The sequence below is a fragment of the Bidens hawaiensis genome, unplaced genomic scaffold, assembly GCF_021521415.1.
Source record: "Bidens hawaiensis isolate Kalapana, Puna unplaced genomic scaffold, B.hawaiensis_p1.1 tig00003022_1, whole genome shotgun sequence".
In the NCBI taxonomy this organism is placed as follows: Eukaryota; Viridiplantae; Streptophyta; class Magnoliopsida; order Asterales; family Asteraceae; genus Bidens; species Bidens hawaiensis.
This window is the reverse complement of record NW_027491163.1, coordinates 2005101-2027900: the sequence shown is the minus strand read 5'-3', so window position 1 is coordinate 2027900 and position 22800 is coordinate 2005101. Positions and strand designations below refer to the sequence as shown.

Sequence of the window (22800 nt, the reverse complement as noted above, 5' to 3'; positions counted from 1 at the left end):
TTCTCTCTTTAAAGCTTCTCATTTCAGTTCAAGTATAAACTTGTAATTAATCATTCATTTTTTTATTTGGTTACAGATACAAATACCTCTCTTCGCAATATCAATATTCGAAAGCAAAGGAATCTTTATTCGGATAGCACAACATCGCAGAATCCTTGGGTCGCCCAAGCCGTCCATGTTACAGCAGCAACTACATCTGTTAGAATGAATGAAAATTGCAATCGTAAGAAACTTTATTATACAAGTACATTACATATCATATAGTACAATAAATACAAAGATAAGTAAAATTTATAAATAAACCTTTTAAACTTTTATAAACTTTTTGTATGGTTTTCAATACAGAGATGTCCATTACCGATTATAAACACAGGCGAAAGATAAGGAAAATTTATTTAGATACCAAGAGGAGCAAGAATGCTTTTTTGGCCCAATCCATTCATGTTACACCAACCCTTTTATTTGGTACAACTTGTGAAAACTATAAATGTACTAATATTATTTATGACTCTCTTTTACACCGTCGTATATCATAATGCTCAATACTTATTACTAGCTTTTTTTAATTACTTTTTTTTGTAGTTTATCAACATAATTTACGATCATCAAATGATTCGATATGCGTTTCAAATTGTAATGAAAATATCACTACAAATAAATCCTATCCGTATTCTAATGCATCTTCTCTTACTCTTTCTGCAAATCAAAGCATTAGAACACCATTGTCTGACATTACAAAAGGTACACTTTTATACTTTTTATATATAATTTCATATACTTTTTATGTCTATTACTTATTATAGGGATTTTAGATCTATATAATTAATTACATGTCAAAATATTTATTCTTTACAGATATGAATATGCCCATGGTTAATACTGATAGTAAGCAGAGACGACTATTGAGGAAAACTTATTTGGATAAAAAAAAAATTGAAAGCCGTGTCTGTAGCACAAACTGATCATTTTTCATCAAGTAATACATCTATGACAGTGTCTAAAAATTCTAATGGTAAGAGTTCTATCTTATGCTGCTCTTTTATTAGATCATACATCAAGCCAATTAATATTATGTTTTTTCATGTATTTTTTAGCTGCTCTTACTACTTTACAATCATCAAATAGATCGATAAATGTTTTGAATGTCAATCAAAACAACACTAAAAAAAAGCATCTACATCTTCTAATACAAATTCTCACGCTATTTGTACTAATCAAAGCATTAGAAGCCGCTGTCTCATACTCCTAGAGGTACACTTTTTGTTAACTGTAATGCTTACTCTTACAATATATCATATATTATATATTATATAATGTGATATTTATTATTTTGCCATGTCTTACTTATTATGCATATAACTTTTTTCAGATACACTTGATTACAGTAACAACACGCTAACATCGTCATCAAATTTTAGACGAATGCCAATTATGTCTAATGCCAGGAGGTCCACTGCTTCATTTATCACATCTTCTGAAAATTGTAACGGTAAATACTTATTATTAACAAATTTATATTTATAAATATAATCTATTGTACATGATTTTTCATTCGTTTTATATTTTTAAATTATCTTCAGTTCAAAACAAGGGCATCGAATATTCCATTAGTAAACAGAGGAGAAGTGATAGAAAGAATTATTTGGATGCTAGAAAATCACATGCTTTGTCTGTCCCAGAAGCTCATGATACACAAAATATTATAAATGTATATGCAGGCGTATCAAAAGGTCCATAATATATTCAGTTATTTACAAGCCATTTAATTATATATTTATATTTTACAATTCAGTTATTAAAATTAGGTTTTTTCCTACATTAAATCTCAACAGATTACCTTGATCACGGTGACCAGAATGTTATTTGTGAACTATGCCATGCAAACCTATGGAAACTTGAAGCTGCTAGAGGGAAATCAACAAATTGCTATTATACCAGTTATTCAATGTGTTGTGGATATGGTAAAGTTCAGCTTCCTAGTATGAAGGAACCATCACAAGCTTATAAGTATCTTTTTAATGGTTCGAGTTCTGAAAGCAAATTCTTTTTTAAGAACATTCGTCGCTATAACTCCATGTTTTCATTTACGTCCATGGGTGGAAAAGTTGATTCTTCAATTAATAGAGGCAATGCTTCTTTTATATTCAGACTCAGTGGTCAGAATTATCATAGTATGGGCAGTCTTCTACCTAAAGATGGATCTAAACTAAAGTTCTCTCAGTTATATATATATTATACTGAAAATGAAATCTCAAATAGACAATCTGTTTTTGGGTATGTTTCTATTTTACCATTATATTTTTTTAACCATATATCTTAGATTGAATAACAACAATTACATCAAGTAATTACTGTATTGTTTTCGTTTGCAGTGATACCAACAAAGCATCTACTTCAACCTCTCGGGATAGTGATCTTCAACTTATACAATATATAAAGAATATGTTAGACTCAAATAATGTGTTGGTTCAAACATATCGGATGGTAAGAGACTATTACAAAGAAAATCCTCACTTGGAGCTAAAGTTGCGTTTGATTGGAAATAAGCAAAAAGATGGGAGGACTTACAACTTAACAACCGCTTCTGAAGTGGCAGCTTTAATCGTTGGTGACATTGGGGATTCGTTAGAAAACCGAGATATTGTGGTAAAAACCAAAGAAGGATCTCTAATATATATTAGTGAGCTAAATCCTTCTTACCTTGCTCTTCAGTATCCATTGTTATTTATTTATGGTGAAGATTGCTATAGAGTTGATATACCTTACAGAGGTGTTGGTTCATCTACATTAACCAAACGACAAAATTGTACTATGAGGGAATTCTTTTTCTTTGCTTATATAATTCAAGATAGGATGGGTGTGTTCTCACTAATTCTAAATTCTCGACGGCTTTTCCAACAGTTCTTAGTGGATGTGTACACTATGATCGAAACAGAGAGACTGAATTACATACGCTATCAACAAAAGGAGCTAAGATGTGAAAGTTTTGAGAATTTGCGTAATTTACGTAATCATGGTACTACAGATGTCTCAAACATTGGAAAGCATGTCATATTACCCTCGTCATTTACCGGTGGTGCCTGCTACATGATGTAGAATTATTTGGATGCGATGTCTATTTGCAAGTGGTATGGATATCCGGATTTGTTCTTAACTTTCACATGTAATCCCAAATGGCTTGAAGTCAAAAGGTTTTTGAAAGACACTACTGTTAATCCTGAAGACAGGCATGATATCCTGTGTTGATTGTTTAAAATCAAACTTGATCATTTGATTAAAGACCTAAAGGAGAAGTCACTACTTGGCAAAGTTTTAGCAGTATGTTACAACATCTTTATATAAATTCAATATTTGAAAACATGATTATACTTTTAAACTTTATTTTTTTTATTAATACTTAGTTCGTTAGCTTTTGCAACTGTTCTGTTACTAGATTATTAATTGACATAAATTTTAACTAAATCATTTAATCTTAGGTATTCCTTTTGTTTTTTAATGTAGTTGTTTATACGGTGGAATTTCAGAAGCGTGGACTGCCTTATGCGCATATACGTTTGTTTTTGCATGCTGATAACAAGTTTCCAACAGTGGAACATGTTTATCCAATTATTTGTGCTGAAATTCCACAGAAAAACGAAGATATAGAGCTCCATACACTTGTTATTGATTTTCTGATGCACGGTCCTTGTGTAGCCACAACATCAATTGTCCATGTATGGTCGATAAAAGGTGTTCAAAGAATTTTCCCAAACAATTCCGTGATCAAACTTCTATTAACTCAGTTGGTTTTCCTCTCTATAGAAGACGGGATAATGGTTATTTTGTTGAAAAGTCTGATATCAAACTTGATAATAGAAGTGTTGTTCCTCACAACAAGACACTTTTAAAAAGATACCAGGCCCATATTAATGTCGAGTGGTGTAATCAGAGTGATTCGATAAAATATTTGTTTAAGTATATCAACAAAGGCCCTGATAGGGTTACTGTTTCTGTTACAAAAGGTCATGCAGAAGATGTCCAGCAACCACCAGTTGATGAGATAAAAAATTATTATGATTGTAGATATCTTTCAGCGTGTGAGGCGTCATGGCGTATATTCTCATTTGATGTTCACTATAGGTATCCTTCAGTTATGAGGCTGCCTTTCCATCTTCCAAACCAGCAACAACTTGTATATAGGCCAAATGATTATATTGACAATGTGCTCAATAAACCGTCAGTGGCATGTACAATGTTTTTAGCTTGGATGAAATGCAATGAAGCTTATGAAGATGCAAGAAATCTTACATATATTGAGTTTCCTACTAAGTTTGTGTGGAAACAGGAACAACGGTGTTGGGCTCGAAGGAAGAGTGGATTTTCAATTGGTAGAATACATTCCATTTGTCCTTCTGCGGGTGAGGGTTATTTTCTAAGGATACTCTTGAACAAAGTTAAAGGTCCAAAATCATTTGATGATATTCACAGTAAATGGACACAAATATGATACCTTTAGACAAGCATGTTATGCTTTTGGACTATTAGACGATGACACGGAATATGTGGAAGCTATTCAAGAAGCAATCATGCAGGCTCCGGTAGTTATTTACGAAATTTGTTTGCCATGATGTTGACGACTGATACTCTGTCTAGGCCGGAATTTGTTTGGGAAAAAACATGGGAAGTTTTATCAGACGACATCCTTTATAAACAACGACGTATCTTAAAGGTTCCAGGTATAACTCTTTTTCATGCATTAGTATTTAATTACTTATTACATATAAGTTTAATTTTTATATTTATTTTACAAGAATTATACTAATTACATTTACTTATTTTATATCAATTTGATAATACATTTATGGTTTTTTTTGTTCAGATTTACACCTTAATGAAGATCAACTAAAAAACCTGACTTTGTACGAGATTGAGAAGCTTTTAATTCGTAATAATTACAGCTTACGTAATTGGAAACAATGCCATACCCTGATTATGATTTGATTTCTTCATCAAATAATCATTTAATTACTGAAGAGATGGATTATGACCGAAACAATCTGCAAAATGATTTTACCAATCTTTTTACCGCATTAACTGACGAACAAAGATGTGTTTATCATGAAATCATAAACGCGGTTAAAGATAACAAAGGTGGTGTTTTCTTTGTTTATGGTTATGGAGGAACTGGTAAAACATTTCTTTGGAAGACATTATCTGCATCCTTAAGATCCAAAGGAAAGATTGTTTTAAATGTTGCTTCAAGTGGGATTGCATCTTTGTTGCTTACAGGAGGTAGGACAACACATTCTCGGTTTTTTATTCCGTTTAACCGAATTGAGGTCTCCACGTGTAATATAATGCTAGACAGTGATGCTGCTAATCTATTAAAGAAAACCTCATTGATTATATGGGATGAAGCACCAATGATACACATGCATGGTTTTGAAGCGTTGGATAGGACTTTTGTAACATCCTAAAAATTTTAATGATGAATAAAGGAAGTTATGTTTAGTGATTTCGCGTAATTAATTAATATCGGGTAGGGAGCGGGTCTTGGACGTGGATTAATTGAGATGGGTTAAATGAGAATGGGATTTCAGGGATATAAATACCCCCAAAATCCCAAAATATCTTCATTTTCACCAAACTCCCTAACACCCCAAAACACACACACACCACACACATACCGCCGCCGGCCGGCCGAGCCAAGGGAAGAGTCGGGCAGGTCCGAGAGAGAGCGATTAGTGTACTAGCAAGTAAACGAGATCCAAACAAGCCCAAAAAGGTATGATTCTTGATCCTTGAAGTTTAAAGATCCAAGCTTTTAAGTGTATAAGCGACCGAAATGGTCGGGAAGCGTAGTGGGTGATATTGATCCATAGCAAGGGTGTTAAAATCGCTCAAAATGTTGGACAGAAAACGAAACTGCGGTTATCTGGGCAACTTCGCCTGCATCTAGGCAACTTCGCCTTCAAAGCGATGAACTTCACCTGCAAGCCAAGTTCGCCTGATGAACTTCGCCTGCAAGCTAAGTTCGCCTGATGGCAACTTCGCCTAAAGCTAAGTTCGCCTGATGACAACTTCGCCTAGAGCTAAGTTCGCCTGAGGCTTAACTTCGCCTAAAGCTAAGTTCGCCTGATGACAACTTCGCCTAAAGCTAAGTTCGCCTAAGTTTTAACTTCGCCTAAAGCTAAGTTCGCCTAAGGTTTAACTTCGCCTAAAGCCAAGTTCGATTAGAAAATAAATTAAAAACCTAATGAAAAATGTGTTAAGACAGTTAATGGAAATAAAATTTTTCCAAGCTGACCCGGCAGCTCGACCCCAGCCAGGGGCTCTGCCCCTTGGACCCTGCTAGGGGCTGCCGCCCCTAGACCCCGCTGCCAGGGGCGCTGCCCCCGGACCCCCGTTCGTTGTGGGTCATATAAAGATAGAAATACATTATGAGAAGTGATAGTTAATTGATACGTATACTTGTTATACAGTCAGCCGTGCACAACTGAAGAAAGGAATTACGATTAACGGTGAACGTAACCGTGTTTAGGTGAGTTTCTAGCCCCATTCCTTGTTATGTTTTCGGGGCTGTGTGCATACTTGATGTGTTGTTAATACATTTATCCTAAGTGATAAGTGTATGCCCTATGTGATATATGTGTTATGTAAGAATGATTTCTTGATGGTACGTGAACGATCTTCGGATATTGCACGTACTGTCAGGTTGTAATGCTATGTATATGGTAAGTATAATATGAATGCTTATGCGTATGAACGTGATAGAGATAATAAAAGAAGGAAATAATGATGTATGGTTGTATGGTTACGAAAAGGGTACCGAGCCCTAATAATACTCGAGGTATGATGTATGGTTGTATGGTTACGAAAAGGGTACCGAGCCCTAAAAATACTCGGGGTATAATGTATGGTAACGAAGAGGGAATCGAACCCTACTAATATTCGAAAACTAGGGACCAGACCCTTATAATATCTGTGATGTTAGGGACCAGACCCTTATAATATCTGTGATGTTAGGGAATCGAACCCTTCTAATATTCGAAACTAGGGACCAGACCCTTATAATATCTGTGATGGTAGGGACCAGACCCTTATAATATCTGTGATGTTAGGGAATCGAACCCTTCTAATATTCGAAAACTAGGGACCAGACCCTTATAATATCTGTGAGGTTATAGGGCGAAAGGCTCTTTAAAACGTATGATTATGTATGTAAAGAAAGTATGAAGGTAAAAATGAAAGTAAAAGCACTTAAGTGTGTATGAAAGAAAGTTAGGAGGTTAAGTATGAAATGTAAAGAATGTATTGTATGATTATGTGATTAACTAGAACTCACTCAGCGTAGCTGACTTTTAGTATGCACGCAGGTGAGTAGGATGAGACAGCTGGCTTGAGCGGGGACACATGACAGAAGAATAAGAGCCTGGCATCTGAAGACTTATGATGTTTTAATTTTAATCCTTTAATGTTGAAAGACAATGGATGTTTTGAGACAAGTTATGAATTATGTAATGTTTTATGAAAGTTTTATATTCCGCGTAAATGTTTTAATTAACCCTGATATTTAGAACTGTGTTTATGAGTAAATCCAACACGAAAGTAGGGCTACCGGTAACGGGGCCTTACAACTTTGAGAGATATTTTATCGCGGGATGATTCTAACAATTCTAACATGCCATTTGGGAATTGTCTTTGGTGGAGATTTTAGACAAGTTCTACCTGTTATTCCAAGCGGCACTCGACAAGATATCGTTAATGCTTCTTTGAGTTCTTCCTACATTTGGGGTTATTGCAAAGTACTTAGGTTGACCAAAAACATGAGGTAACCGTAGGAAGTGAACTACATGATATTGAGCAAACAAATATCTTTGCACAATGGTTGTTGGATTTGGGTGAAGGGAATATCGGTGGCTCTAATGATGGCGATTCAATTGTAGACATTCCTGATGATCTTCTAATTATGGATTCAGTTGATCCTATATTTGATCTTATTGAGTTTGTGTATCCGTCCATTATTCAAAATTTCAAGAATACTCATTTTTTCCAAGAAAGAGCCATTCTTGCACCAACGAATGAAGTAGTAGATGAAATTAATGATTGATTGCTTTCTATGTTTCCGAGAGATAGCAAGGAATACTTAAGTTCAGATAGTATTTGTCCTAAAGAGAATGTACGTGATGATCTTGATCCAAGTTTATATTCACCTGACATGCTAAATGGACTTAAAATTTCAGGACTGCCACATCATAAACATGTATTAAAGGTCGGTGTTCCGGTTATGCTACTACGAAATATAGATCAAAAGAGGGGGTTTTGTAACGGGACTCGACTAAAGGTCATATCATTAGGAAGTCGGTTTATAGAAGTTGAAGTAATAACAGGAAGTAATTTAGGCATGCGTACTTTGCTTCGTAGAGTTGCTTTAACACCTTCAGACATTCCATTTAAGTTTCAACGAAGGCAATTTCCTATTGTTGTATGCTTTGCAATGACAATAAACAAAAGTCAAGGTCAATCGCTATCAAAAGTTGGTTTGTTTTTTAAACAACCAGTCTTTTCACATGGACAACTCTACGTCGCTTTGTCTAGAGTCAAAAGTAGAGATGGAATCAAACTCGTAATTCTTGATAAGGATGGAAATCTTACCAATAAGACCTCCAATGTTGTATATAAAGAAGTTTTTAGAGATTTGTAATTTATAATGTTGGTTGATTTTCATGAACTTGTAAAAACATTTTATTTGTTGCTTTGGGTCTGTATGTTTAAACAATTTATGACTTAGTGTTTTTAAAATATGTACTAGCTTTGCTTTGGGTGACTAAATATTATGAATTATGTTTGGATTTTAAAAGTTTGTTTCTTATTTACAGTAACTTTAATTGTTGTTACTTAGTTGTAGTACTAATTCAAATGTAGCATTATTAAAATATAATATGCAAAATTGTCTTGGTTGATCATACTTTTGGTTGATAACAAGTAAATGATTGATTTAAAGGTTGTGAGTAATTGAGGAGGACATTTTGTTAGTATGATTAAAATTATATTAGTTAACAGTAATACTAATACATATATAGACATGAGAGTATGTTACTGTATTTTTGTAGCTGCATTTTCCTTTATTTTAAAACCAAAAGAAAGATTAGCAAGTTTACATTAACAAAACATCAAACGTATCAATTTGATTAAAATGTAGATTACAAATTTAAAATTATGAAAATATAATTTGTATTTACATATAAATTTATATTACTTTCAGAATCTATTTTACCCAAACCCGTGTATCACACGGGTTCATAACCTAGTATATAACATATAACAAAAGTGCGGAGCCTAATTCTGTGGTGCCAAACTTCTGTTTTATATTATATAGATAACTAGTTTTAGAGCCCGTGTCACACACGGGATAATTCAAATTATAAAATGATAAGTAAAACAAATAATTACATAGTGTATATGAAAAAAAATGTATTACATCTATGCTTGTATCTATACAATGTGTACATAAATTGATTTTATTTATATCACAAAATGATTTTTTAAATGAACTTAATAAAAAAAATGTTCGTGCAAAAACGTACCTGATAATGCTTCTTTCTATTGAAAAATTCATTCTCAGTGTCATATATGTATAATTGAAAAAATTTTGGTTATGAACTAATTTCAGAAATAAGACTTCTCATACGATAGTAGTTCTAACCACTCAGCCTAAATACAAAAGGAGCGTTACCTTTATTGATATATTTATCAATTTACCACCCATCAAAGGAAAGTAGAGCATTAAATTGTAATAATGGATGTTCTTCAAGAACTATGTTTTTTAGAGGGTTTCTCGACTTTGTCATAATGACAACATAAAAAACAACATGTTAACCCATTCAATTTTGTGAATATTTTGTTTCATTTGAGTATAGTTTAGTATGTCATACTTCCCATACAATGTTCTGATCACCATTGAAAAAAAATTAACGTTGACATAATTATTTCAAATTTGATAAAAGTTAAGCATTGATAGGCATGGGGGTGGCATGTCGAAAGTGTTCGCAATATTTTCTTAAATTTTAATAGTTCAAGGGAAATAATCAGTTTGCCAAATCCCGAACCTTTTGATTACTTCAAAAATGCACTTAAAAATAAATTTGAAACCCGAATCATGTTTAAAATTTTAACTTTCATCATTTCGACATTTTAAAGTCAACACTTTGAACACATAACAAATTTGACGATAAATCTATTTTGCATTCTCAAACTTTTAAAAATACTCAAAATTTTTCATTTTTGACCCTAACAAATTTTGACCAAAATGTAGTTAATTTGTACCAAACAATCTATTTACCAACTTTTAACTCATAAAATCAAATTTAAGTTTCACAAAAAAACCCGAAACAATTTTCATTTGAGAAACATGATTTGTTGTTGATTTTTGGAATTTACCAAGTATTTTGAACATATAGTAAAATAATATGTTAATATTTATATTTATAAAAATATATAAATATAGTGTAAAAGGAAAGCGAATAATTATTGATTTATTACATATATTAGGGTATATTAGTTTTGGAGGGAAAAAATTATAAGAATTAACCAAAACAAGACAAGTGTCCACATTTATTTTACTTTATTAGAATACGTAGATATTTATGCTTCTTAATAATTGCTTCTAGTTGCGATGATATATCAACAACATCTAATATTTAGTTATCATTTTACCATTTTTGTTTTAGTTTCTTTTTCGTTGTTTTATTTTACTTTGATTTTGGAATGATGCATGGCACCTGATAAACGATGAAGCCATGGACATGCATTGCATGGGTTCGTATATAGCGAACGAAGGGAGAGATGTATATTGTATGTCCTCAGGACCTCACGGCCGAGCTTGAAAGCGGTGGGTTAGGACTTAGGGTTAACTTTTGAATTGGGTGCACTATTTGTACCACGTGACTTGTAAATCACATTGTTAATTTTAAATCATTTTATATGTTGTAATTGGCTATGATAATAAAAATATGTAATATTCAAAGTTTAAATAAATTAATATTTAAGTTTTTATACTATTTTTATTTCTTTTATACATTAATCATTTATTTAACATATTTGTTTAGAATAACAAATTACCTAATTTTATTTTTTTGTGAAAAATGGATATTATAATACATAATTTGGTTTTTAAAAAGAAATAAAAAAATGTAAAATATGACGATAATATGAAACTGTAAGAAAGCATCATCATCATCATCATCATCATCATCATCATCATCATCATCATCTTCTTCTTCTTCTTCTTCTTCTTCTTCTTCTTCTTCTTCTTCTTCTTCTTCTTCTTCTTCTTCTTCTTTATTTTTTTAATATAATAGATTGGAGAGCAATTGTGCAAATAAGTGTTTATGAAAGAAATATGGATGGATTGCTAACGTAACAAGTAGTTGGACGCATTCATGGACGTTTTAGCAACTTACATCGGAGATGCTTTGGTATATGTTACTCAACTGAAGATTGTAAGAATATTATCAAAGGTTTTAGCATTGTTTTAACGTTTCCATGAAGTAAGCGGTATTTACAGTAAACGTGGCAGGTACTAAATAGATTATGCTATAAGCATAAGAAGGAAAAAAACACCAAGATTTCATGCCATTCAATCTATATCATATGAATTTGACAAACTATATATATATTCAATGTCTTCATCTGCTATTAAAACAGGTTCATAGTTTTTATTTTATTGTAAAATGCCTAGCACAGAATGGAATCACAAAAGATAATCAGAAGACTTAAAAGAAAATGATGTATTACTCAATAACTGAACATTACACGAGTGTCTGTTTTACCGGGAATTTTAAATTTGACGATATCGTCAACTTTTCATAATTAGGGACTATCAATAAATATTAAAAATAATGACATAAATAAACTCAAGCCAACAAGTGATTTACGCGTTTACATTAAAAAGGAAATATCTGAAAATCACAAAATTTGAGGAAACTCTTTAGTCATGAAATTGAAGCCCTAATTGGTATTACTCGGATTTAGAATTTTAGCAAAGTCACTTATAGCATTTGCCAGATGATGTGCTTGTCGAGACATTCTGTCCGCTACTTCTTAGCCCCGTAACTTCACTCGTAACCTAAATTATCCTCATTTTATGTTTGAGCATCTTATGTCATGTTTCCCCATGCATGTCTAGTTTGTTAAGTAAGAGTCCGTTAACTATTTGATCGGCTTTGTATCAACCCTACACTTATACAGAGCATCTTGTCTTCTATTCATGGTCTTAAAATTATCTTTTATTTTCATGTTAAAGCATGTATAGATGCTTTTCAAAGATGGAAAAAATCCCTAGAATCGCTTGTCTTGTCTTAAAAAAGGTGGGTTCTCTTTTGCACTTGCACTTATAAACAAACCTTTTGTGTACCAATAGTATATAACCAGATATGGTATTGTAATCTAGTATTTTGCACCTTCATCTTTTACATCCACTGAGGTTTTATTATCCCATACATTCTTTGTAAAGTTACAATATGATGACCTAATATACCCATATGTACTCATATATTATCTCGAAAGCATGGGAACCTTCAAAACTAATAGATTTGATGCCAGAAGATCTAAGCCATTAGATGAATTGATAGATATAAATTAAAGAAAGCTTAACAGGAACATATGAATATTCCCCATTATGGTTTCTTTGAAACTTTCTTTCAATATACCTAAAAGGGGAATAATGGGTACATGGGTGGTGTTCACAAATTGGTCTCTAGACCACTAATGAGATCCTGGTCCATCATAGCGGTATCAGAATTGGAGGTGGGTGGGGCGTGGGGGATGTTGGGGGGGGGGGGGGGGTGTTTGTATGGGATGGCACAATGAGGGTGCCTCATGCGGGTAAACTACCCTCATGAGGTTAGAGTGCCGCCTCCAATTTAATCTCAAATGAGGGCCAATCGTATGCTACTACCCGATAAGGGGAGGAGAGAGAGAGAGAGATAGCTATGTGTGGATGGAGAGAGAGAGAGAGATAATTGACTGTGTTTGAGTTGAGTGTTGTCTGTTTTTTTTAAGGGTTTCAGGATAGCATATGATGTAAATGACATGACGGAGTGAGATTTGTGGGATTTGGTACTTGAGTGTAGCATCCCACCCTCCCTTGCTACTATAGCTGGATAGTTAATTTATGGGAAAATTCCCAAAATAGACATTTTTACTAACGTTTTCCAATATTAGCCATGTTTTGAAAAAATACCTAAAATAGTCTTTTTTTTCCCCATCGGATCCAACGTAAACAAGAACTGATCTGATGGATTAGACGGGCCTCTAAAATCTCGCTACATGTCATGATGTTCGGTCTTCCAACGAAACACAAAGCTAATCCGTCGTCCGACGAAACTTGTTTCGTCTTCCGACGTAATAGTTCATCTTCTACATCTCAAGCTAACCTCCATAACCAACCTCCATCTCCATCTTTCTTATTTCTTCACATAATCAAGCAAATTCATAGTGTAAATCGCTTAGTTTTTTGAGAAGAACACAAAAATAGTTTTTGTTTTTCACGAACCACATTTGTTGCTGAGAAATCCATGCAAGAAAGTGCCAGCCATTGAGTTCAATTCAAAGATTACTCCGTCAGATCCGACGGTAACAGGAATTAAACCGTCGGACACGATTCGTCGCTCCTTTACGCATCTGTCGGAGACTCGCCCAAAACGTCGGATCCACCGGAAAAACTTAACACGCGGCGAGTTCTAATAGGCTATATTAATCCGTCGAATGAGTTCTTGCTTACGTCGGATCCGATGGAATAATATGAGTATTTTAGAAATGTTTTGGAAACCATGACTATATTTAAAAAGGCTTGATCAAAATTGACAATTTTAAGAATTTCCCTTAACTTATTGTTCTGGATATCCACTTCTTTATCTTTAAACAGGTTATTATTTCTCTAAATAACTCAATTCTACATACACATGTAAAATTTCTACACACACTATTATAGAATACGAGATATGTACTTCTAGTTTCAACAGTAGATGGATTCTGTTGTTGGATGGGCATCTTTTAAAGGTATCTGCTTTATGCTCTATTTGCCGGACGCCCAACAAACAAATACAACTCGTTTTTAGGTTAAAAAAAAAAAGAAATAAAATTGCCTCCTGGAAAAGATATTAAAGAAACGAAATTTTAAAGACACCGGATGGTTTTGCTAAAAAAAGTCCCGTATATGAGTTTTTTTAGCAAAACCCCAACCTTTTTGTCTTATTATGTTTTTTTTTTTTCTATTTTTTGTTTCCTTTACATTTTTTTATTCTTTTTATATAGTAACTTTTTTAAAAAGATATTTTTTACTGATTTTCATTTTTTGATGTATTATTAATATATTTTAAATAGTTGTTATCAATTTCTAGGAGTTCGTTCAAAACAATAAACACATATATCACCAAAACATGTAGTTCATACAAAACAACGGGTTCTCACAAATAAAAAAAATATAAAAATCTACCTAAACGCCACATCATGAACATTGTCGTCTTTGTCGCCCCTAAATGCCGTATAATGAACGTCGTCGTCGTTGCCCCTACGTCTGACGCCCGATCCCTAACCGGCGTCATCCACGTCACCTCGTCCGCGTCTGACGCCCGATGTGCTCACCTCGTGTTCAAAACTAGGTGGGGGGGGGGGGGTCGTGTGTAAATCTCACCACGCTGAGTGGCGGCCAAGTAATCAACAACCTAGGTCAGCTAACGCTGCATCCCCGCTCTAGGAAATGTAACCAGGCGTCGGTGCTGGTATCCAAACACACGGCGCTATATATAGGGGAACGTGCTGCAACGGTGGCTGATAGCAAAACAATAATAAAATGTTTAATAATGAGACGAATTAAAAGTAACTTAAACAATTATATAACAAACGTACCTCATGTGCGTCCAGAACAGCAGTCGCGTCCCCACCGGCACCCTCGTCAAATATCTGCACCTCTGCTGCTGCGAGTGGGGGAGTCTAGACTAAAGGCACCGGGACGTAAGAAGGGCATGCCCCAACCCCCGACACGAGACGGTCGTACGAACTATTGGGCCTCTGAAATCCTTGAACAATATGCATGCTCGAGCAACGGTTGCGGTCCAGTGGGCGCGAAGGTGTCACACCCCAACTTGAGGCGGAAATGCCGGGGCGTGAGTCGATTGTTCACAGCTCGAAGATACTATCATAAATAAAAATGTGACAATATCTATTAAGTTATTCAAAGTTGCACACAATATCCAAAGATAACAAATAATCCAAATAAGTATATATAATCCAAACATAATTTTAAATATAAATTTGTCTTCATTTGTTCCCTAAGGTCTTTTTTAAGTGTCCAAACTTCAATCTTCAAGTCACTCGAAAACCTGTATATGCGTAAAAAATACAATAGAGTTGTCAACATAAAGGTGAGTGAGGTTATCACCAGTTTTGCAATGATATAATATAATATGATAAATAAGCAAAACGTAATAAATTGCGGTAAATAAATCAAACCATGAGCAAATAAGGTGTCAATCATTGCCAAGCGAATCGGGCGTCGGTAAATCAACCATGAGCAAGTAATAAGACCGTTGCCAAGCGAATCGGGCGTGGTCAGTAGTATGATCATACTATAAATGAGAATATGTTGGACCTCTCTGAATGCGATAAAGTAAACAAATAAGCAGGTAGCAAGTATGTTTGATAGTTCACACACAATTACACGTTTGCCATTTTGTGATATACATATAATACGAAATACGGATAATACGCATAGTCCCCAAAACTTTTTGAAAATTTAGTAAAATAGGGGAATGATAAAGCTCACCTTAAATCGAAGGCAAGTGAATAAATATAATGATAAACGAGTTAATAATTAAGCGAGTCGTCCACTAACGTGTCGAACGAAACAAACCAACTGAACCTGAAACTTTGAGATAAGGAAATATGAGAAAAAACGAACTCGTTTCCACTGGAATCATTCCAAACGGATGTTTAGAACTCCGGTTATGTTAAATTAAAGATTTAAGCGAGTCGGTACTGACCAGAATCCGAACAGCGAGTCAGAAGTCGGGTTTTGGTCAGTAGCCTTAAAATTTCTTTACAAGAATAAAAGTCTTCTGGACCGAACATCGGTTCTGACAAGAAGTATGAGAAAACGGGTAGTCAAACTTGTTGACTGTTTTACCCTTTAATGGGGTTTAATCAAATTGACCGGTCAACACCCTTCAACCATGGAAATTGATTGAAGGTTATTTACTAGAAAATAAGTATGAACGATTTTACAGTTTACAACTTACCCGGAAAGTAAAAGAATCAACCACAAAGAGGAGTCAAAGGTCGATGTATAAGCAAAACCTTCAAAGCTTGTATCTTCAAACAAATAAGCAAAAACGAGCAAGATGATGATGGCCAGAAGAGGATGACGGCTGGTAATGATGAATTAGGGTTAGGGAAAGTTGGTGGCAGATAAAATATGAGTTGTTTATATAGGAAACACTAAAACAAACTGAATAAGGCTATTCACTCGTTTAAGAAACCGAACGGGCTTTTAGTGACGAAATCAATATAATAATCAATAAAATTCGTTCTTGAGCAAGGGGTAATGAATATGGACATGTACTTAGGCTATGTTAGTTTTCTTGGAGCTTAACTTACTCGATTTAGTCCTGAAATAAGCGATTTACATACTAAAAACGAACTTGGAAGGCTTAACAAACGAACGAACTGCACAGGCAGCCCACAGCGGCGCGCGGCCACTAGGGCTGCTTGCCCCGCACGGCGCCCCGACACACATTAGGAACATTTTTGATTTTTGGCAAGTTAAGTCCTTGTACTTTCAAATGTTATTAAATATTGAATATTTTGGAATTAAATTAAGGTTTGAACTACTTTAAGAACATGAGGGTATAAAATGTAAATTAAAACTCTTAAATACTAATAATTGTATAATAACATTATTGATAAAGGGCTGAATGATGTTCGAAATCCGATAATACGAATACTAATACAAATACGGAAAACCCGAAATGTCACAGGAGGGATCCTAGGGATACTTAAATCATCTACTTGCGGTTCGTACCCCAACGAAATGCAATCTGGGTGACGTACGAGCCACCCAGCAAGGACCGCCGTCGAAAGTACCTAACAAAGTAGTCTGCGAATCCCCGAGTGAGGTTGCAGGGCGTGCCAGTCAGCAAGCACCGCAAAAAAAAAAGGTCAAGGAGGCTGAAGTGCTTTGCTCCCTGACTATGCCCCGTAACAGACGTGTCAATCAGCCTATGAAGGTACCTGTACAATATAATATAATATAATATAATATAATATAATATAATATAATATAATATAATATAATATAATATAATATAATATAATATAATATAATATAATATAATACATGTTCACGTACCTGTGCAACGGGTCCTTGATGACGGAGACCTTTGCTTTCGTAGCCCTAGGCCTGAAGGCAACATCACTAATCGTGCTTTGCCAGATCCGCAAGTCATCGTTGGGTAACTGGTGTATGCTATCCGTGTAAATCGGAAGTCGTGCCTCCACCTTCGTGCATAGACCGATCGCCACGACAAACTCCTCCATAGAAAAGGTAAAGGTCGTCCCGAACATGCGAAAAGAAACCTTCGCGCGACGAACATCTACATCTTTGCTTGGCCGCCTCATTGGGATCTCCGACGTACTCGCTGCGCCCGCCCTGAAACAATATTAATAAGTATATTTTTAAACCGTATTAGGTAAGTTAACTGAAAAGCAAATGATACCTAACACGTAACGTAGAGTAAAACTCTTGCGTGAGCTCCCGGAGCGCAACGTGGGCAACGGTGAAATATCGACTCAGGCCGTATCCGCACCGATGTACTCGATCGTCCAAGTCCGGACGTCACAATCACCCATAAACTTCCAACATATGAACGGGTTATAACATGGGGTTACCTGTCGGAGGCGCGGATACCGGTCGGAATAGTCAATACCGACCTGAAACTGCACATGTGAGTAATCAACTAAAATGTCATCACCCTCTATCGGGTGGTGCTCCTGCTCCACATGCTCGTTCTCCATCTATTATAAAATAATATATTAAAATATAATATTATAATAACATAAATCATAAATAAACTTGAATATTCGATACTTTCATTAATCAAAAGAGTATCCGAATTACAAAACAAATCGGGTAAACAAATAAAAATTTTGACGAACGTCACAGTATTCCATACTTTTGGGGATTTCGTCTCGAAATTAAGAAGAAACTACAACAAAGAGATGCGAATACTTGGGTGTTGTTTGTTTTTCTAAAAAATTTCTGTGCATGCTCTTTCATCTGCGTCGCGCAAACCACGCGCAGACATTGCTATCTGCAAACTGTTTGTTTTTTCATAGACGTTTCATTAAAAAACTTCTGCATGAACTCTTCTTGGTACAGACTTGACCCATCCAATTCTAAGTCTTCAATCTCCTATTGATCACCACTTTGATCGATAAACACCAAGAGCTTAACCGCTCTGATACCAATTCAAGGACGAATTGATATGACTCACTAAAATGCAAAACACACATACAAACAATTATGGAATAACTCTCAATATATTCTAGAGGAATATAACTCAAAACCCCTATTACATATAACTCATGTATTTGTTGATTAACCCTAACTTGGTTGCATCTCATATATTCTTTAATGTCTAACCATACATAGGTTATTTAGACTAACCCAAAGTTACCAGGCAAGATTTTACTAATTATAATTACAAAACAACTGGAAAAATATTGTAATTAGAAAACATAGCCAACTATGACCTACTTGTCAACATTGGTCCCTCAAGCTCACCGACTTGTAACTTAGAGTCTGAAATTACCAACAAACACATCGGGCCACCAGTCTTATGCTCGGTACAAGTCGAATCATTTGAGCCGGTCGGTTCGTTTTTCAAAACATCATATATTACACATCTTTTGTTGTTAATTCTATACTTTAGTGTTGACTTTGAGGGCGGCGAGGAGGACGACGTCTCCTAGCCCGGTCACACCTCAGTAAGGCCAGATTTTATATATATATATATATATATATATATATATATACATACATACATACTAGCTTTTAGCCTGCGTGTTACGTGGGTTTATTTAGGTTTTTTTAGTATTATTTTGAATACAAATGTTTTTATATTAATTTAATTAATTGTGTGATATAATGTTTTGGGCCTACATAGGCTATGGTTGATGTTTGGGCTTATTTATTTATTTATTTTTAGTTTTCATGTTTTTAAGGATTTTGTTTTTGTTTTTTTAATAATGGTATCGGCCTATATGGACTATGACTATCGCTATTAATATCATTTTGGGTGTAGTTTTTTGTTTGGAATATTAGTTTTAAATAATCCCAACTATGCCCTATCGGTAAATAGTAGTCGCAACTTCAAAGTTGGCCGGTGGCGGTACCAAATAAAGAGGTATTTGTTTTAAATGGGCTGCGACTAACGGAGGTTAACTCTGTTAGTGATTTTCTGACATGACACGCCTACTTGTCAAAATTTGCTTATGTGGCGAATACGTGGATGACGACATGGATGCTTACGTGGAAAATATATTTAGAACAAAATGTGGAAAAACATTAATCCTCCACCAACAAAGTTTCTTACCAGTTACCACACAATGAACCATGGTCTTGTGTATTAACCACCTAACAGCAGCCATCCAACAGTTTTACACCGACAGCAGCTCTGCCGCGGCTCAACCACCACCGCCGTGTCTCCGCCGCTCCACACACTCTCTACCGTAGCTAAGCACCACCACCACCGTGATCTGTCGTCTTAAACCAGCCAAACATCACTAGATCTGAACTAAAATTGACTCACTTAATTGGAAAAGCTGCGAGGGCCATCAATATATACGTTAGATTGAGCCACACGAGGTTTGGAGGTTCGCCGGAAATCGTCGGCCGGCCATTTGCACCAACACCGCCACCTACAACCTGCAACAAAACCATGGCGCACCCACTGGATTCCTTCATCAACAACATCTTGCCATATAAGCTCAATTCCATCGATCGATTTGGGGGTTTACGGTTTAATCGATCGATTAAGGTTCTTAGTTTCGTGTAAGTAAAAGAGATGGGATGAATTTTCGTTTGTTTTCTATTAAAAGATCTGGAATGCCACGTAATCCGTCCATGTAATCTTTTTTTTAACACCTAGATGGGCCACGTCAGCAAATCACTAACGGAGTTAACCCGAGTGGATAATATGAATATGTACCTCCATTAGAGCAGAACTCTCAGCTGCAGTATTGGAGGAAGCCAACAAATTTCAGGCCGGCTTTTGAGTGTGCGTACGTATGAATCGTACATCACGCAGATTAGAGAGATGGGAACACGCGAAAGCGTGCCGCCGGGACGCAGGATCCCGAAGAGGGAAGCCCAACGAATGTCAGATGCAAAGCCCCGCACCTCATTAAGATCATATTGGCATACTCTCCCAAAAAAGAAAGAGCAGACCCCATTGAAGACGAGAGTGAGGTACAACAAGGCCATTTCTGTCCACCGTCATAATCTTTGAAAGCACTTTCGAACCATCACGCGGATTCCAACCCAACTGCCCATGATATGGTAAGAACGGAATGGAAAGGAAAAAAATTCTAGTCGTGGCCCATTTAAAACAAATAACCCTTTAGTTTGTACCGCCACCAGCCAACTTTGAAGTTGGGACTGCCCTTTACCAATAGGGCATAGTTAAGATTATTTAAAACCAATATTCCTTTTTGTTTTGGCCAAGATTGGGTATATTTATTGTTGTGGTGGAATTTAATTTCAAGTATACATAATGGCTCAATGTTTGTTGTTTTTGTTGGTTGTGTCATGTTTACTGTTTTGTTCTCTGTAGTTGAGGTGATCTGATGAATGATGTTTTGTTTGTCCGTTTTGCATCTTATTCATATCTAATGCTATTAATTTTCAATTATTTTTTTGGGAGTGATCTATGGATAATTTTTAATTTTCAATGTATTTTAGTTTTTGTTTAAATCATCATCATCAATTTAATTTAGTTGATTTTAATATAATATTTTATACGGAAGTTTGTTTAGATTTAATACATACATATTAGTCTGTTCACTACACGGTCTTTGTGTTCGTAAAGCCATATAAAAAAACATCCATTTACCGAATCATTTAATTGCACTCGGGTTTGGGTGTTGTCCGTATATGTAGCCTTGTACACGAACTGAACGAACACAACAACTTGTTTAACGAAAATGTAACGGATATTTTAATAATAAAAAGAATTGTTGTCACAATTCACAAACACAAACTTGGTTTTGTGTATAAAACTTTGTTCACGGACATGAGAATGAACTCGTATTAAAAGAAAGCCCAAAGGCCTGTAAAACTACATTTTGATTAATTTGCTAGTAGGATTTTATGAGTATTATGGTTATCATTTTCCTAAAGTATAAGTAAATCAAAATTTCGTTATCTAGAGCTTTAATGGGGTTGTTCCATTTAATTAAGATCACTCTTACTCCTAGTTCTTTCTCTTCTGATCTTATCAGCAATGGCTAATATGCCTCAATGTCAGGCTATCAGCAATTGCAAGTTTAAGTTCTTTGACTATTTCAAAGTCAAACATGGTACAGATTCTTCCCTATATGATTTTATTCCCTTTTGAGCTAATTATATCAGTGTTTTGAAATTAGAAAATTAAAGTTGATTCCTTTCAACTTACTGCCAACACATTGAGAAATTGCAATATATAAGTAATTAATTGATTAATTAATGATTTATTTATGAACCATGAACCATTTTACTTTAACAAATTAAACCACATAATATTATATCTTTTTTCGTTATTCTTCAAGGTAAATACTTCCCAACCACTAACCATAAAATCCTACTCATATAGTGGCTCTTTTGTCATACCTAGCTTACCGGATTCCAAACAAATAGTACATGGTATATAATATTATATACGCATTATTTTATATTTCAAATGACAAACCAAAGTACAACAAAGATAAGCTAAGTTGAGTCGACTCCTTCTATGTTCACGCCATAAGTTCAATGACCAATTTGATCAAATAATTTCTTTATCTTACTGCACATTTTAAAAAATGCATCGTGAGAATCGTACACAACAATAGTTCTGATCTTTATCAAGATTGTTATCACCTACTGAATAATTTTCAGCAATCAGGACATCACCACTAATTCGTCTGTCATTTGGGAATTCTCCTGTCCTAATGATTGCATCAGAAAATGTTTCGGTCCGAACCGGTTTCAGATCAGGTTTACTCCCAGTTATTGACTTCTTTAATTGTTTTTATGTAGTAAGAAAATTGTGTGATTTTGTGATCTGATTTTTCTTTTTCAGATAGTTTAGCACACCCACTGCATCCTACTTCTCATTCTTTGTCAGTTTCATTCTCGCTCTCATCACACCTAGGTTTGCATCCACCATATTGGATGAACTTCCTATATACAAAAAAACGCACATCTAATATGACCATTGCAATTATTAAAATTTAAGGGGTAACTTTTAAATTAATCGAATAACATAAGTCTTTGGTAAATACCGAGCGCTAGGGTACCAACAACTCATTTGGGATTTTTTAGTGTTTTCTACAATTCATTACGTGTACCGAACTTCGGGCTTGCTTATTTGACCCGCTAAATTTATAAACACTTATAAATAAACCTATTAACCTTATAAAACACTTACAGAAAACCCATTAATAAAAACTTATTTTGACCGATTTATTATAATAATTATTTAGACCCATTAATAAAAAGCATATTTTGACCCGTTAATAGAAAAC

At 34.8% G+C, this 22800-nt stretch overlaps 2 protein-coding genes and 1 long non-coding RNA gene across 3 annotated transcripts; all 3 read left to right on the top strand.

The window, feature by feature from the left end:
- The first annotated feature begins 857 nt into the window (after nt 1-857).
- On the top strand, nt 858-3096 carry LOC143622122 (uncharacterized). The gene is made up of 5 exons (XM_077093360.1): nt 858-885; nt 1370-1489; nt 1581-1730; nt 1833-2274; nt 2373-3096. The coding sequence occupies exons 1-5, from the start codon at nt 858-860 to the stop codon at nt 3094-3096; spliced, it is 1464 nt and encodes a 487-aa protein (XP_076949475.1).
- Nucleotides 3097-3826: 730 nt separating this feature from the next.
- Nucleotides 3827-4936, top strand: LOC143622070 (uncharacterized). Its single transcript, XR_013151632.1, has 3 exons — nt 3827-4397; nt 4468-4715; nt 4859-4936. It is a non-coding gene; the product is annotated as an uncharacterized LOC143622070 (long non-coding RNA).
- A 19-nt stretch (nt 4937-4955) lies between these two features.
- On the top strand, nt 4956-8089 carry LOC143622120 (uncharacterized). Its single transcript, XM_077093359.1, has 2 exons — nt 4956-5444; nt 7793-8089. Exons 1-2 carry the CDS (start codon nt 4956-4958, stop codon nt 8087-8089), a joined length of 786 nt encoding a protein of 261 aa, XP_076949474.1.
- The last annotated feature ends 14711 nt before the right edge of the window (nt 8090-22800 follow it).